The sequence below is a fragment of the Scleropages formosus genome, chromosome 21 (assembly GCF_900964775.1).
Source record: "Scleropages formosus chromosome 21, fSclFor1.1, whole genome shotgun sequence".
In the NCBI taxonomy this organism is placed as follows: domain Eukaryota; kingdom Metazoa; phylum Chordata; class Actinopteri; order Osteoglossiformes; family Osteoglossidae; genus Scleropages; species Scleropages formosus.
In genome coordinates this window covers 1,505,906-1,523,138 of record NC_041826.1, presented here as the reverse complement: position 1 = coordinate 1,523,138, position 17,233 = coordinate 1,505,906, and the positions used below count along the sequence as shown (strand labels likewise).

Genomic DNA, 17,233 nt, shown 5'->3' with positions numbered 1-17,233 from the left:
AATAGCCATCAAGCACGGGCAAATGGAAATGCATTGAAAATTGCAAATGAAAGCACATTCAGCAGTAGGTACAGTGGTGGAAAGTGCTGTTGCCTTGCAGTTGAAAGACTCAGTATACTCTCTGCAATACCCTTGATACTTATGCTCAACTTTACAGTAAAAATATCCTTACTGTTTAAAATAGTAAATCACTAAGTAGCTTGGTGCACTTTGTCTTTATGGTGAAAACATCTGAGGGACATTTTTTACCATATATTCTCAATTTTTTATTCAATCCGTTTTCAAAAATATTTTGCACAGCAAACTTCAACTGCATTTCAGCACCTAGAATTTGGTTGACAGTAAAGCACACCCAGAGTAGGAATGTTCAACTGCGTTAATTCACCTCCACTCCACTGTTTACGACTGGACCCTGGTGTTTGTCGGCTAGTAATCAATAACAAGATGACAAAAACACTGATAAATCAGTTAATCTGTTAAAGTTGGAGACAATTCTTGACTGAGTCATTTTAATATAAAATGATGTTCATAAAAAAAATGTTAAAAAATAATTATTCATAAAAAATTCATGGTACTTATTTACAACTATATTATAGATTTTTTACAGAAGCAAATCCATGTGTTCCCAAACACTTTTATTGATGGTATACATCACTCACGCACACACACTTGCTGAAGCCGCTTGTCCCAAGCAGGGTTGCGGTGAGCCAGAACCTAACCCAGCAACACAGGGCGCAAGGCTGGAGGGGGAGGGGACACACCCAGGACGGGATGCCAGTCCGCCGCAAGGCATCCCAAGCGGGACTCAAACCCTAGATCTGCCAGAGAGCAGGACCCGGCCAAACCTGCTGCGCCACCACTCCCCCCATGGTATAGATAATAAAGCAAATTTGTGAAGATGCTGATGAATGGAACATGTAAAATATTTATTAGTAAAGATAATAAAATGAAAAAGTCCTGTAAAGGGCTGATGCCCCATCCATGGTGTTCCCTGCATCACGCACTAGTAAGACAGGCAGTTGCTGAAAATGCAAAAGCTACATAAGAGCAAATTTTTTTTATCTGCTTCATATGATGTTTTCACAGAATCTACACTATGAGTAAAGGGATGTCTGTACTATCAAGATTTTATAAATTGTGACCTAGAGGACTGATTTACAAACAGCCTCCTGGTCGCCACTGGAAACAAACCTCGCGTCAGAAGTCACCCTGGAAAAAGCATCAGCTGGATGAATTAATGTTTTGCTTGCCTCACTTTTTTGGATAAGGGACTGAAGAGCCAAGGCTGACTGAATACTGAGACCCTACTGAGTGGCACAGAGTCACAGATGCACTGCTCCACTGGGCAGGTGTGTGTGTGACCTTCACTGCTTCAGCACAGCTCACACCAAAGTCTTGTGCATGTCAAAAGACTGCGGGAACATCACACACAGCATGCACTACACTCAGCCCGCATTTACACATTCAAACTTCAGCGCTTGGTTTAAACAGTCTCCCAAACTCCCTAGATGATAACGCCTCTAGCCCTACTAAGAACACCATGGCGCACAGGCCACAGGGCGACACTCACACTGGACTGGGCTGGATTAATTTTGCCCAGTCAGTCAGTCAGTGTGTTCACACTAGCAGAAGCACCACACTTCACACACCAGTACATTAACTCAGTAATAGTATTGCAAATGTCACTTAACTAAACCAACTGCGAGAGTCCATTACATCTCACTACATTATTCTTATCTTCATGATTTTTGTCTGACAGACAGTTACAGCATCCGCAGCTGTTCAGCGCACTGTGTGACTGTGCGCTCGACTCGTTATCTGTTTTGATACAGCATGAAAATAAACACACTAGTCTAGTAGTAATAAGGACGGTCAGAAACAATGAAAGACCAAATGGCGATAATGAATGAAGATTTTTTTTATACTATAAAAAAAGATAAACAAGTGTTTTCTGGTGTTGAGTACTCCGAGTCCGTGCCTACCTCTCCCATTCGGACGCAGTGGTGAAGTCCGTGATCTCGAACACCTCCGACTCGGGCTGAAACGGCAATGTCACATTAGTTACCTCACGTCAATAACGGTCGCAAAAAAAAAGACCCTGCCAGGTGACCCACAGCACAACCACTGCTACGTGTACAATGTTAAAGAGCCGTACTCACATCGCTATCGGCCGCCATCTTCGACTCCAGGAGCATTATGGGAATTCTGAGACTCACTCAAGCTCCGGCTTCGCTGTTCCGCGACTAGTGACAGGTTTAATTTCACTGATCCACACTCCGCGTACAACGGCTGTTCCAGAATCTGCTCACTCACCAAGCTGAGACCTCAACTGCTGTAAGCGGTTTAATTAAACTGATCCAGAGTCGGTGTACAACTCAACTGCTGTTCTGCTCATTCCCCGCGAAAATGGTCGAACAACGTTGATTTCCGGAAGGAATCGTGTACTTTAAACCGCTTTCAAAGCATTTATCTGTATTTCCCTGGCATTTTCGGTTCATTCTTATTCCAGCTTCAAAACCAGTGTCTTGGTAATTTGACACTTCAGATGTGGGATTGTGTATAAAATGAACTATAAATGACAGTCACAGACTGAATTACTGATATATATAGCTTTATTCGGTCATTGATGGTAACTCAGCCCCCACCTTATCCTGACATTGATTCACTGTAAATCAGTCCAAAAATGTCAGAAAGCTTAGGCGAGCTGACTGTATGACTTTTGAGGCCCGTCAACGAGCTCCTGCAGCCCCGTGAGGACCGGGAACACAAGCTGAGGCGCAGAGAGAAAGAGGGCAGTCACCTGGGGTTCCCCACAGGCCATTGCCATTTACCAACACAAAATAAATTTAGCACACACCTTTGTCTATAGTGAGTGTTAGATAATCAATTTTATGGCGATTTATCCATTTATACAACGGAGTATTCCGTTTCAGTTCATGATAAATAGCCTGATCAAGCATACTACAACTGAAAGTATGATTTAAATCAGAAACCACCACATTGCAAGGCAACTGCTCTAACCACTAGCCCACCTGCTGCCCCAACATTGACACTGCATTTAAAATACCAAAAAAGAAATGCATATTAAAACAGAGTGCACCTCTAAATGAGGTTAGAGCAACTCCAATCTTTATTCAGAGGGTTGTAAGCACTGAACTCATTCATGCATTTTACTTGCTTTACCCATCACTGACAACTGCAATAGAATAAGTAAACTGGGCAAATAGCTTCTGGTGTTCTACTGTATTATTGCTCAAATATTACCATCGTAGAAACTGGACTCTTGTTAAATACCAATTATAATTGCTGTTGCCCAATAGTTTGTATTAAAGTGGTCTTGGTGCATTTTTCCAACATTTCACCTTTTTCCCCACAGAAAAAGAACCAGGGACAAGACTCCAAAAATCAGATTTAAGGTAATGGTAACCTTATTTATTTTAAGAATTTTGAATGGAAAAACTGGTTGTCAAGATTCGAGCTCAGCTTTTGTACCACTCACTGCTGCACTGAAAAGATTGCTGTATAGATAGTAGGAACACACTGTCCTGGCTTCTTCTGGGAAGTCAGAACACAGTAAAAGACTACAATTGAGAACAACCCGAAGAAATGTTTGAAAACAAGTCATGACAAACAGACCAGAAAAAAACCACACAACTTGTGAAACCAATTGCTTTGTTGCTCAGTTACTAATTTCATGGTGTTAATGTTAATAATCCTACATTTACCATTATCGATACAAGGCTCTGGGTCTAGGCAACCACAATGAGCCAAGGGAGACTTTAAATGCACTTAGCAAAGATTATGTAAACTTTATTTATACTTGTATTACTGTATTTAAATTTGAGGCACATTCTTTGGCATTTGCCTCGATGTCTTAGAGGGCAAATAGAGCCTCCGCATCATGTGATCTCAGTACATGAAAGGTGACAAGACAGACTGGGCCTCAACTGCTCAGACATTATGACAGCTTCTCCTGGCAGCCATGCAAACTACAGGCTCAAAAAGCAGCATGATAGGAATGCTGCACTTTGATCTACCTACAATTTACTTTTTAACAATTGTATATTTATATTATGTTACTTACAAGCAGCTCCAAACCTGAGTATTTATGGTATATCAGTTTAACATACAAAAATGTATGTACATATGTCTCCATGTTCTGTAAACAGTCATCTGCATCCCGTTTCATCCCTTTGTGATTGAAACATGCAAATCATACATAAAGTTTAAAAAAAAGGGAAAATGACATAAGGACCTACATAACTAAAAATCCCACTTCCTGGGCTGCACTATGAGCCCTGCCTTCAGCAGAACATGGTCATGCAGCGATTAGAAAGCGGCTGCTCTTGCTTCTCGTGGCAGGTTTACAGTCATGAAAATACTGTTCCAAATAATAAATACTGCCTTTATGCAAAAATAATGCCTTTACAGCATGTGGAATACAATTTGTTGGAAATTAACTTTCACAATACATATCCCATCAGAACCCACTTCATACAAAGGACAAAGTGGCGAGCATGTAGAATATATGCTGTCAGGATTCAGCAAGAAGACCTAAAGCTTTATTATTCCTTTTTAAAATTTAAGACCTTAAGTCACAATTCCTGCTGCTCTGCATTGTCCCCTCTTTGCCTCCTTGTTCACAAGTTCATTCCCTGGGCGCTTAAGAGTGAATTAAGCATATTGAATGTGTCTTTGTAGTCCATGTGTTGGCCGTTAGCCTGGGGGGCAGGGTTGTGGGCGTGGCCAGGGGCGGAGCCCTCAGGGCCGTGGCTCCCCACTGGACTCCTGTCCAGTTTCACTGGGGTGCTGAGCTGTCCGTAGCCCACCTGGTATGCAACAGGGGGAGGAGGGGGGAAGGGTAGGTTAAGAACAGAGTCGTCAGAGGACACACAGTGCTGTACAGAGGAACAACGAGAGGAACTACCTGCACTTTTCGAACTTTTGCTCGTTTTGGAGTGGTTGTTGTGGGAGGCGACCTCGGGGTGCAGCCTCTTCCGGGAGGAGCCGGAGCCAGAGCCCTCGGCACTCACACCTACCGGGCTCCGGAGGACCCCCTCAAGGGCCCCCCGGCCATTCCCACTGTGAGGGTGAAGGTGGGCATGCTTGTGGTGACGATGGGTGGGGTGGTCCCGGTGCTTCTCTTTGCTCACAAGTGGGCTGGAAAGTTTGTTCCTGGCTCCACCCTCATCTGAGGAGCTGTGACGCTCTGAGGACACTTTGATCTTCATCTTTAATTCCTCCCGGCCAGCATCGCTCTTGTCAGTCAGTGGGATGGGCAGGCGCACCTTGAGGCCACTCTTGTCCCGCTTATCCACCATATGGTGATCAGGCCCTGTGGCAGGCAGCTTTGTCTTGAGAGGGGAGGTCTCAGAGGCATTGCTTGGCCCCTGATGGGGGTGTAACTGCTTCCTGTGGTGCTCTGAAGAGGGCAGGGCTGCAGGGGCCTCCAGGCCCACATCCTGCCTGCGCCTCTGGTTTGCCAGCTCTGCGGCATGCTTCTCACGGTACTTGTCTAAGGTCATCCTTTGGGCACTCTGTGGGTGCCTTGTCCCTGAATCAGCCTTGTGGTCAGGTCTGTCAAGAAGCAATGTCTGGGACACAGAGTGTGGTGGTTGCAATCCAGGCACCTCATTCGGGATAGGGGGCTCCTGGGGCCAGTCAGTAGGGGCAGTGAAGGTGTAGGGTGTACCCGGTATGCCCTCAAGGCTGTCCAAGGACAGAGCTCCCCCAGAAGTAGATGCCAAAGGGGCAGGGAAGGTCACAGAGGCTTTGGGAAAGGCAGTACTGGTGGAGATCCCTGGCATGCTGTCCACCAGGGAGGGCTGCTGGGCTGATGGAGGTACAGATGATGGGCCAGGGAGTGAACCATCATTCACTTGAATCTCACTCTTGGGTTTCTTGGCAGCCTGGGTTGCCTGATGAAGAATGGCAAGACAAATTAAGTTTATATTACATACATTTACCAGTCACTTTTCTCCAAAGTCACTTGGAAAGTTAAGCTACTTTACAATTATTTTCTCTTATACAGCTGGGTAATTTTACTGGAGCAATTTAGAGTAAACTTGCTCAAGGGTACTACAGCTGAAGGTCCAAAGGCAACCGTTCTAACCGCTACGCTACCAGTTTGTACTGTTCCACTGGTGCAGCCAACACTGATAAACTTTATACAGTATTCTGTTCCACTGGATAAGAAACCATCTTATGAGTCTGTTAAAAATCTTGTTTCTTACCCTCCAGTTCCGGATCCGCTTCAGCCTGCTTGGCGTCTTCTCCAGAATTTGCAGGAATTCATGGGTCAGCTCTATAGCAGGGGAAGGAGATAGGCAGTTAAGGTCACAGTGCCCTCACAAGAAAACACTATATGTGGTCTACCTCAGTTTGATCTTAGAGGGCAGGGAGGAACCAATCTAGAAAAAAATGGTCTTTTTCCCCAAATCACATTTCAACCCATGATGTGAAAACCCCTCCGCGAACCGCCACCTTACCGTGGTGGAGGAGTTTGAGTGCCTGAATGATCTCAGGAGCTATGCTGCCTGGGGCTATATGCCCCTGGTAGGGTCTCCCAAGGCAAACAGGTCCTGGGTGACAGACGAGACAAAGCGCGGTTCAAAATCCCCTTATGACTATTAAATCAAGGATCTCGTTCACCCCGCCCGGTATGGGGTCACCGGGGCCCTGCCATGGAGCCAGGCCTGGGGGGGGCGGGGCTCGCATGCGAGCGCCTGGTGGCCAGGTCTATGCCCACGGGGCCTGGCCGGGCTTAGCCCGAAGCCAAAACGTGGAGCTGCTCTTTGGTGGGCTCACCACCTGCCGGAGAGACCATAAGGGGCCGGTGCGTTGTGATTTGGGCAGTGGTCGGGGCCGAGTGCCCGGCCGACCCAAACCTCGGGCGCCAACTCTGGCTTTTGGGACTTGGAATGTCACCTCACTGGTGGGGAAGGAGCCTGAGCTAGTGCAGGAGGTTGAAAGATACCGTCTAGATATAGTCGGGCTCATTCTGGCGTTGCCCAGAGTGAGAGGCGGCGGGCGGGTGTGGGCTTATTAATAGCCCCCCAGTTCAGCCGCCATGTGTTGGAGTCTACCCCAGTGAATGAGAGGGTCGTCTCCCTCCCTGTGCTAGTCACGGTTTATCCATAACGAACACCATGTTCATGCATAAGGGTGTCCATCAGTGCACTTGGCACCAGGACACCCTAGGTCGGAGGTCGATGATCGACTTTGTAGTCGTTTCTTCTGACCTTCGGCCATATGTCTTGGACACTCGGGTGAAGAGAGGGTCTGAGCTGTCAACTGATCACCACCTGGTGGTGAGTTGAATTCGATGGCGGGGGAAAAAGCTGTACAGACCTGGCAGGCCCAAACGCATAGTGAGGGTCTGTTGGGAACGTTTGGCGGAGGCCCCTGTCAGAGAGGTCTTCAACTCCCACCTCCGACAGAGCTTCAACCAGGTCCGAGGGAGACTGGGGACATTGAGTCCGAATGGACTATGTTCCACACCTCCATTGTCGGGGCGGCGGTTCGGAGCTGCGACCATAAAGTCTCCGGCGCCTGTTGCGGCAGCAATCCCTGAACACGGTGGTGGACACTGGAGGTAAGGGATGCCGTCAAGCTGAAGAAGGAGTTCTATCGGGCCTGGCTGGCTCATGGGACTCCTGAAGCAGCTGACGGGTACTGGCGGGCCAGACGGAGCTTGGCTCTGGCAGTCGCCGCGGCAAAAACTCGGACCTGGGAGGAGTTCGGTGAGGCCATGGAGGAGGACTTTCGGTCGGCCTCAAAGAGATTCTGGCAAACCGTCCGGCGACTCGGAGGGGGGAAGCAGTGTTCCGCCAACACTGTTTACAGTGGAAGTGGTGCGCTGCTGACCTCAACTGAGGATGTCCTCGGGCGGTGGAAGGAGTACTTTGAGGATCTCCTCAATCCCTCCGACACGCCTTCCGTAGAGGAAGCTGAGGCCGGGGACTTGGAGGGGGACTTGTCCATTACCCTGGCTGAAGTTGCTGAGGTACTCAAAAAACTCCTCCGTGGCAAGGCTCCGGGGGTGGATGAGATCCGCCCCGAGTTTCTCAAGTCTCTGGATGTTGTGGGGCTGTCTTGGCTGACACGCCTCTGCAGCATTGCGTGGAGTTCGGGAACGGTGCCTCTGGACTGGCAGACCGGGGTGGTGGTCCCTCTTTTTAAGGGGGGGGACCGGAGATTGTGTTCAAACTACAGGGGGATCACACTCCTTAGCCTCCCTGGGAAAGTCTATGCCGGGGTACTGGAGAGGAGAATCCGACCGACAGTCGAACCTCGGATCCAGGAGGAGCAATGCGGTTTTCGCCCTGGCCATGGAACACTGGACCAGCTCTATACCCTCACTATGGTGTTGGAGGGTTCATGGGAGTTTGCCCAACCAGTCCATATGTGTTTTGTGGACCTGAAGAAGGCATTCGACCGTGTCCCTCGTGGCATCCTGTGCGGGGTACTTCGGGATTATGGGGTTCAGGGCTCATTGCTACGGGCTGTTCGTTCCCTGTATGAACAGAGCAGGAGCTTGGTTCGCATTGCCAGCAGTAAGTCAGACCTGTTCCCGGTACATGTTGGACTCCGCCAGGGCTGCCCTTTGTCACCGATTCTGTTCATTATCTTTATGGACAGAATTTCTAGGCGCAGCCAGGGAACGGAGGGTGTCTGTTTTGGTGGCCGGAAGATCTCGTCTCTGCTTTTTTCGGACGATGTGGTCCTGTTGGCTTCATCAAGTCAAGACTTACAGCGTGCACTGGAGAGGTTTGCAGCCGAGTGCGAAGCGGCGGGGATGAGAATCAGCACCTCCAAATCCGAGACCATGGTCCTCAGTCGGAAAAAGGTGGATTGTCCCCTCCGGGTTAGGGGGGAGCTCCTCCCTCAAGCGGAGGAGTTTAAGTATCTCGGGGTCGTGTTCACGAGTGAGGGAAAAATGGAGCGGCAGGTTGACAGACGGATCGGTGCGGCGTCTGCAGTAATGCAGTCATTGTACCGGTCTGTTGTGGTGAAGAGGGAGCTGAGTCGTAAGGCGAAGCTCTCAATTTACCCGTCGATCTACGTTCCTACCCTCACCTATGGTCATGAACTCTGGATCATGACTGAAAGAATGAGATCGCAGATACAAGCGGCAGAAATGAGTTTCCTCCGCAGAGTGGCTGGGTGCACCCTTAGGAATAGGGTGAGGAGCTCAGTCACCCGGGAGGAGCTCGGAGTAGAGCCGCTGCTCCTCCGCATCGAGAGGAGCCACTTGAGGTGGCTCGGGCATCTGTTCCGGATGCCTCCTGGTCTCCTCCCTGGGGAGGTGTTCCGGGCATGTCCCATTGGGAGGAGGCCTCAGGGCACACCCAGGACACATTGGAGAGACTATGTCTCTCAGCTGGCCTGGGAACGCCTGGGGGTTCCCCCAGAGGAGCTGGAGGAGGTTTGCGGGGAGAGGGAAGTCTGGGGGCTCTGATTAGACTACTGCCCCCGCAACCCGGTCCCGGATAAGCGGAGGAAGATGGATGGATGTGAAATTTTTTTTAATCATGTAACATTAATAAACTGTCTCTAAAATACTACACAGATTGTACCCTCTCAATTACACGAATACGAGCCACAAAAAGTGCACCTTACAGCAAATTAATGCATAACAAGACTTTTTCCAATAAGAAATTGAAGAAATGGTCAATGTGGACCAATGTGATAAAACAATGACTGAAATGCATGCAGCCCTAATTTAGCTTTTCAGTAGGGTTACACTGTGTAAATGCAAATTTTGTGCAAAAAAACATGAAACAATACACTTGTATCAAATAAGGAACTGATGTTCTGTGAAGATGAACAACAAGATGCATGGAGCACAGGAAAAGCTTTATCAACTACATTAACTACAGTGTTGCAGTATATGGACCCTATAGAGACGGTCATTATACTTGTATAAAATATTTTAAAAAACCGCAACACTTAAATCTTACAACAAACATATAAAATGAATAAATGATTAGAATTTACATACCTGACTACCTAACTACTTGCTTTAAGCAATGCTACCGAGTTTCTACTACACTTATTTCCCCCACACCAACATTGAGAATTGGTAATTACATACCTTTTATGTCAGATGAGAAACACTGGTGCTGATGAAATAATTGTGCAGTAAAACTAAGGAACACCAGGGGTTTACATACTTTCAGACAGAACTGTATATTAACCATCAACAATACTGGGTCCTGAACTTACATACATACAGTGCAGCTTATCACTAGAATCACCAAGAACTTGTTTCAAAGATGCATTCTTGGTGCTTGTCTCAACTCAGCCTTTCTTGTACAACCTGCCCACCCTACTCTGTTGAGGGGGGGGGGGGGGGGACTATTGTGCCATTTGTACAGTTCCAGCACCAAATGAACATGTCTCACTTTTAAGTGCATATCACATCATGAGTGGAGCAAAACTAAAGTTAAAATTACAGTTGATAAAAACGAAAGCACCAGCCATTTCATAACCAAAAAAGACCCCTGAGAATTTCATAACATAAAATTTTGTTAAATGTGTATGATTCACAAAAAAAATAAACTTTGTAGATGTCAAGCTGCTATTGTTATTGCTGAAAACTGTTACTGTAAATTTACATTTATTCATTTAGCAGACTTTTGTCCAAAGCGACATACATCTCGGCAAAAGTAAAATTTATGCATTACATAAATATTTAGTTTCCTATATAATTTCATGTTTTACTTTTTTAAAGTACCTTAAAGTACCTATGATCAGTAAGACCTCAGAAGGAGGGTGCTTTTAGCTATAGAGCACATAAACTGTGGAATAGTCTACCAGTTACTGTCAGAAATGCCCCATCTGTCTCAGTCTTCAAATCCAGACTAAAGACTTAACATGTTTACTCGGGCATTTTACCACTAAATTTAATTCCACTTGACTGTGTTTCTGTTTTTTCCACTTCTGTATCTAAACATAATAAACTTATTTAAGTTATAAATTACTAACAACGTCTTCTTCTTAAGCAGTGTTTCCCTACATCCCTAATAAGACCTAAGGAGGCCGGTTGGCCCTCACAGAAGCACCCCATGCTGACTGAAGATGATGACCAACAGCCATGATGGACAAGATGTACCTTACTGAACTGGGAAATCAAGCTACCACACAGCAACAATGCCATTATTACCTGTAAAGTGACTCAGAAGACTTCTTTAATCTAGAATGCCCAGAAAGGGTGGGCAGCCACTGGCCCTTGGACCTCCAGAGGTTTTTTTGTTCCTTTCCTCCATGGCCAGTAGGCATAATTTCAGCTTTATAAAAGCATTAATAATGTATTATCCTAGTCTGTATTAAACTGTCTTCTTTGTTTCTTTGGTGTATTTGTTTATCTTTTACCTGTGTTCAAGCACCCTGTCACTGCGTGAAAAAAACATTCTGTAAAAACTGATTTTCTGATTTTAAAAATCTGTAAATAGTCTTTACATTGGAAGTGTTGCCTGCAAAACATGCTTTGTATCTTATTTGTGAGGTTAACTGCTTTAAGACTAAACTAGATTTTCAAGTTGTCATTTATTATACTGCTTTTTAAAATCAGACAATAACTTTGCAACTCCATAACCATATCTTGCAGCAAAAGATAACCTACCATTTGTTTTTACAGGACAACAGAATGCATATTTGCCTTTAACTGTAGCCATAAGAATAACTGTAATAATGGAAAATACCATATGAGGCATCGCAACCCAGGGTGTAAAAACCAAAATGTCAAATAAAGCACCTCACCATCCAACAGCTCCAGCGTGACTGAGGAGTCAACATACTCCCACCAGTGCTTCCCATCGGTGGAGACTGGTATCTCCCAGTTGGACCATTTACAAGCCAGGTGGATGCACACGCAGGCTATCACTGTGGGTCTATACTGCAGGCAGAAGGTGGTGAGATGCAAGCTGTGGGTAAAAAGTGGAGAGAAAAAAAACAAAGGAAACAGGGTCATTAGGCCTTGGTGCTACAGAGACTATACATATTAATGCACATTTCAAGACAACATCAGTACCATTTTAAAATAGCTTTCTGCGTGGCCTATGTATACACACAATCGTTACAAAGTACTTATCCCACCTGGTCACCTAGGGGAGAAGTTATTAATATTTTCATTCATCACTTGCAGCTAAAAACAACATAAAATGGAGCATACAGTTACCATCCAAGCACTATTTATACCAATCAATCAAGTAATAAGATATCCTGAAAAGAAATAAAATTGAACAATGTGTCAGCTATGAAGATAAAATATACTGACTACTCAAATCTTTGTCAAAAACTATTATTTTGATGTAGGTTAAACCATTTCTCTTAATACTCAAATACTAACAACATTCCAAATATTGGAATTGTTTGAGGTAAATCTAAACACACCAAATGAGGGTTAAAATGACCAACAATGAATCAACTGTTCTAAGAGCTGGATGGTAACCTTGCACCTGGACATAATGTACGATGTCTGGACAATGGATATGATATGCTAGCATTAGTAATTTTACAATAACAAATCAATTTTGGCCCATTCATAGTCTGAAGTCACTGAGGGAGCAAGCTGTCAGTTCCTGTGTGGCATTTAAAAACACCTGTACACACCTGTTTATGCTGATATAAATAATCAGCACTTTTTAAAATCTAGCTCCTGAAAAAAAAAAGTTATTGTGAATATCATGTGCATGTGAGCTGAGCCCAGATATATTACTGCTGCTGAAATCACTGGAGGTAATAGCTGTGGATGCCTCTCGCTGGACTTTTTCAGAGGTGATGCCTCAACAGTAAAGTCCTGGGGAAGGCAGTCTCTGGCTCAGCTCACAAGTGAGGCCAGCCTTACTGAATAAAGTGAGCTGTGGTCTCTGAAGATTACTAAGGCACTCTTGGCACGTATGTCCAGACATTGTACACGCCTGCACAAAAGTCCAATAGATGAATCTTCCAAGACAATGAAAGTCCAAAAATACAACTGAAATGCGTGGGGAAAATAATTAACCCTTTAAGGACCTCAAGAATGCTATTTCAGTCCTTAAACAATTGCTGTTAAATGATAACATAAAAATGTTAAAATTTCAAAAGAATTCAGAATACTAATTTTTCACATCCAAGGTATTTACAATACTGTGGAAGACTAATCATCTTTATATGCCAAAAAAAGTAATTTTGTACTTAAGAACTATTCTACAGTAATCTGACCATTCATGCTCAATTCATATTAGTGATTTCACTAAAAATTTTAAAGTTTTCATAACTCAAACTTCAAAAAGTTCTTAAAGGGTTAATAACAGAAATTAAGAAATTCACATCAAAATTTAACTACATATGAATAAGAGGATTTATAAAATAATTATTTATGAGATTTTAAATGATTTAAATAGCAAAGTAGGAAGAAGTAAACATTAAGAAAAAGAAAAAAAAACTGAAAAGTTCTGTACTTACCAGGATGAGTTCTAAGTTTACATCTGTGTAATCTTTAGCTGCTATTCAGGCTACCAATTGTGTCTTTAGACATATGCACTCTGTACCGAGCGAGTGAGGTAAGAAGCACCACTACACTTCACATCGTGCATTTCACCCCTCCGTGCCAACACAGTCCCTCGTACAATACACCGCACTGCAGCCGGGCCCGGTACAGCATACCCCTCCCTGAGGAGTGGGGAGCTTCCCAGGGGTCCCAGCGCAAGGAGGGCGTTGGACACAGGAAGGGGACCCTGCAGTAAAGGAAGCTATAGTGTGCCATCACAGTGCAACAAAGAGGGGGTCAGGATAACAACCTGTTGGTAGCCATGAAATAGGAAGTCTGTGCCAAATCCTTGCTCGCTGCAAGAGAACAGAGAACAAATGGGGTTAAAACTAAACACACCACAACTGAATGTAAGTAATGTTAAATATGACGTCTGGCACCTGGCTAGAATTACCATCCAGGTACACCACACATTACTGGCAAGAACACAAGAATGAAATTAAATAACTAGTATTATGTCCCATTATGCGATGAAAAGGGGAAAGAAACCAATACCTCGCACAAGCTGGGAACATTTCACAACATCAGTATGTGGGTGATCAATTGTTACCTCAAAGCCTGCAAATTAAGAACAAACAGAAACATTAGTGAGCTTTCACTGTCAGATATTCACTTAATCTATAGAGAAGGCAAGTAAGAAGTAAATCAAACTATACAAGATAGCAGCCTGAGTATTGTCTCCTTTGGACATACGAATAGATGACTTGGGTGCCAAACATGGGGCTGCCTAACTCATCACAAAGAGGCTTTTCAATCAGGTCCTTTAACAACCTTAGAAGAGATTACTGAATGGAGCAACTCTGATAACTTGAGAGCCATTGTGTTTATACATATCATGTAATTTCTAAACTCAGCATTGTAGGCATATAAGGTCATGAAAACAGCGATGCACCGTGCTCTGTGTAACACGGCTAGCCAATGTGTACATTTCCTTCTCATGCACAAAGTCACAGCGTCACATCCCTGGCACAAACTTAAGACACCATGTGCTGAAAACCACGCCAGGCTCAAGCGGCAGTAACCAAAAGACGTTTTGTGGCTTCTAGCACACCACCACATGGCTGCAGGGCTTGTATCGAGACCAATGACAGAAAGCACAGGCTCTGTGCAACTTGCTCCACCTCAGTGGTTGGCCTGTACTTACCTAGAGTCTGCAGGACTATGGTTTCAAGTATCACCAGCTCTTGAGCTTGCTGGAGGTAGGCCTGAAGTTCAATAGACAATCATTACATTACGTCTGTGACGTGTCCCAACAGACTCAAAAGCACCGACTGCTATGTTCTGTGTCGCTGGCGTGTGGTTTTGCCCACTTTCATGTGAACAAGTTTGACACTTGCCCAACGAGAGCACAGAGATGGAAATGAACGTTCCCCACGACCATCCTCCCCACTCCGCTGAGTCGCCACTGGAGTAACAGTGAGATTGACTGAAAGACGGTTTGTGGCGCCCCACAAGGGAGAACTCTCCAGGAAATGCAAATGGGGTGAACCAACAGTGATCATACATGCTGGAAAACGTGCTTCAATGACTTTCTTTGCAACAAGCCCAGATATTACTTTCTTGTTCAAACAAATGCTCCCCATACCTTTTCTATGGAAAGAATGTCAATAAGGCCAAAAGAAAAAAATCTGAAGGAAGCACTGGGAAGTGTACATTTCTTTAAACTGTGGTCAATCTTTATAATACAGACTTTCATATAAAACAAATTCCATACTACAACTGGAGAATCTTACCTGTACACTTGGAAGAAATTAATAAAATATTGCTAGTTTAGCAGAAATGTATTGAAAATAGCAATTCAAAGCACTGAGCTTTAAGACGGTGTAGATTTATTTCAGATAACAGATACAGTAAACAGCAGCACAAACTCTACCACGCAAATGTAGATCTCTCATAAGGGGTTCAAAAAGATCCACAAAAAATGAATGGGGAGGACACTTTGCGTGGATCAGAACTCAGGACCACAGTATTGCTAAGGAACATGAAGTCACACTTCACACCACAAAGCACCATTACTTACATTACTCTTTATGTCTAAAGGGGGTTCCTGTGGGTTTAGACAGGCGTGCGCTACTTTAATCACATGCTCAAGTTTCCGAGGTTGCTCCTCAACCTTGGCAGCCAGGAATAAGGTGGTCGGAGAAATTATCTGTCAAAAGCAGTACACAGTTTAATCAAACAGGATCTCTGGGCCAGCAAGTAGCATCAACAATTGTTGACTTTTGATCAGTCAGTGTCAGGGCTAGTTTTCTAATTGTAGCAGTCTACAGTTCAAATTCCCTCCTGATGTAATTTTCTTGTTCAAGGCATTTAGTCTTAATTGATAAAATAATTACACCCCCTCTATAAAAGGTCAGCTACTATAAGTTGTATAAGTAGTTCACCTATGATAAGGTGTCAGCTAAAAAAAAAAGACAAAAAATAAAAGACATACTTACATTTCGGTGAAACTTTGTGAAAGAATGGTACATATAAAACCTATGCATGTAAACTATTGCAGTGTTTATGGTGAGTTGAGAGCTGCAGATAGGAATTAAGGACTTTTTATAAAAGAACAAAACACTCCTCCTGTGGATAACAGCCCAGGTTTTCTGTAATTCTGAGTCTTATGTTAAAAAAAAAAAAAAAAAAAAAAAAAAAAACACTTCTGGAAATTTCCATTTAGTTACATAATATATTATTATATACATGATACATACAAAATACTGACTGTGAGGCATGGTGGACATCATCATTGTTCCCATGAGCTGACCTGGCTTCCGCACATGACTAGTTCGAGAAAGGAGATCAGGATGCAGTAACAATGGACAATGATGTGGGTTGTTTTTATCCAAAATGGACTAAGTCTCACTTCTGTGTAGTTCGATGATTAGAAACTGGGCTATCTGTTTTTCAGCGCAGGCTGGCTGCCTGCGCTCGAGAACCAGCCAGTGCGACCAGTGTGTGTGTGGCGACCGAAACACCGAAAGTTTGGCGCTTCAAATTATATAGATAATAAACTTAGATAGCAATGTGGGATGGAAACTGGATAGAACGCTGATTGGCGTCCGTTTTCCGCCCGTCCGCGCGGCATCTCGCTCTCTCCAAGAGTCGGTCCGCCATTTCGCCTCCAGCCCCGTGCAGGAAAAGCGGCCTTTTTCTCCGCCCGGTTATCGGACACTAGTTTCACGCCCACAAACTAAGGATACACGTTGAGCCTCTGACCCATGTCTTGAATAAGGTTTGCCGCCTGCTGTCTATACGACAACTCTCTGTCTGGCTCGACTCCGCAGCGGCGGGACGGCGTGCTCTCCAACTGCTCCCGGGTGAAGAACCATCTCGAAGAAGAACCCCGGCACCCCGCCATTGCGCTCTAGCGTTCGTACACAGTACCGAAGAGCGAAACGTAACGTCAGCACGTACGTGTACGTTGTAGCCTCGACGGAAGCTGAAGAAGAGAGGCATTATGGGAAGTGAATTGTAGTTTTTGGAGCCCAATGCCATTGCGCTCACAATCCATCAAATGAGCAGTGACGACAATGCGAGAATATACGGCCAAGATATCCAAGCTAAAGCGGGAGAAGGGGGACTTGAGAAAAAGTATTGTGTAATTGAGCCACATTTCGCTGCAGGACTCACACATACCGCCGGAAAAACTTAGGACGGCACGTACGAAGACGAACTGAAACAAGAAGAGATGTTGGTAATTGAAGTTTCCGG

General features: G+C 44.8%; 2 protein-coding genes across 6 annotated transcripts in view; both read right to left on the bottom strand.

The window, feature by feature from the left end:
* Window positions 1-2,184, bottom strand: part of rab3gap1 (RAB3 GTPase activating protein subunit 1) — a 29,471-nt gene extending 27,287 nt beyond the window's left edge. For all 3 annotated transcript variants that reach the window (XM_018764912.1, XM_018764913.1, XM_018764915.1), the window contains exons 1-2: window positions 2,160-2,184; window positions 1,983-2,038 (exon numbers count right to left, since the gene is read on the bottom strand). In XM_018764912.1, coding sequence (XP_018620428.1) covers window positions 1,983-2,038; window positions 2,160-2,177 — 74 coding nt within the window. In that variant the 5' untranslated portion in view covers window positions 2,178-2,184. The remainder of the gene's footprint in view (window positions 1-1,982; window positions 2,039-2,159) is intronic.
* Window positions 2,185-3,014: 830 nt separating this feature from the next.
* Window positions 3,015-16,938, bottom strand: LOC108941971 (cyclin-T2-like). 3 transcript variants are annotated; one of them, XM_018764940.1, is made up of 10 exons: window positions 16,723-16,936; window positions 15,973-16,054; window positions 15,555-15,683; window positions 14,679-14,739; window positions 14,030-14,092; window positions 13,785-13,830; window positions 11,764-11,927; window positions 6,234-6,304; window positions 4,928-5,918; window positions 3,017-4,829 (listed from the first exon to the last, which is right to left on the bottom strand). In XM_018764940.1, the coding sequence occupies exons 1-10, from the start codon at window positions 16,878-16,880 to the stop codon at window positions 4,762-4,764; spliced, it is 1,833 nt and encodes a 610-aa protein (XP_018620456.1). In that variant the 5' UTR covers window positions 16,881-16,936; the 3' UTR covers window positions 3,017-4,761. The 3 variants fall into 3 exon arrangements, 2 of the variants coding, with proteins under 2 accessions (XP_018620455.1, XP_018620456.1); XM_018764939.1 differs by having other exon boundaries at window positions 3,015-5,918; window positions 16,723-16,938; XR_001966672.2 differs by lacking the exons at window positions 3,017-4,829; window positions 4,928-5,918; window positions 6,234-6,304 and having other exon boundaries at window positions 11,850-11,927; window positions 13,450-13,830.
* Between the last annotated feature and the right edge of the window lie 295 nt (window positions 16,939-17,233).

Excerpts from the sequence above, each read along its gene's own strand:
- LOC108941971 (XM_018764939.1), bottom strand. The coding sequence starts at position 16,880 with ATGGCGGGGTGCCGGGGTTCTTCTTCGAGATGGTTCTTCACCCGGGAG. Across the intron at positions 15,684-15,972 it reads TCACAAAGTTTCACCGAAAT|ATAATTTCTCCGACCACCTT; the intron begins GTAAGTATGTCT and ends TGCTTTTGACAG. Across the intron at positions 14,740-15,554 it reads CTTTAGACATAAAGAGTAAT|GCCTACCTCCAGCAAGCTCA; the intron begins GTAAGTAATGGT and ends ATTGAACTTCAG.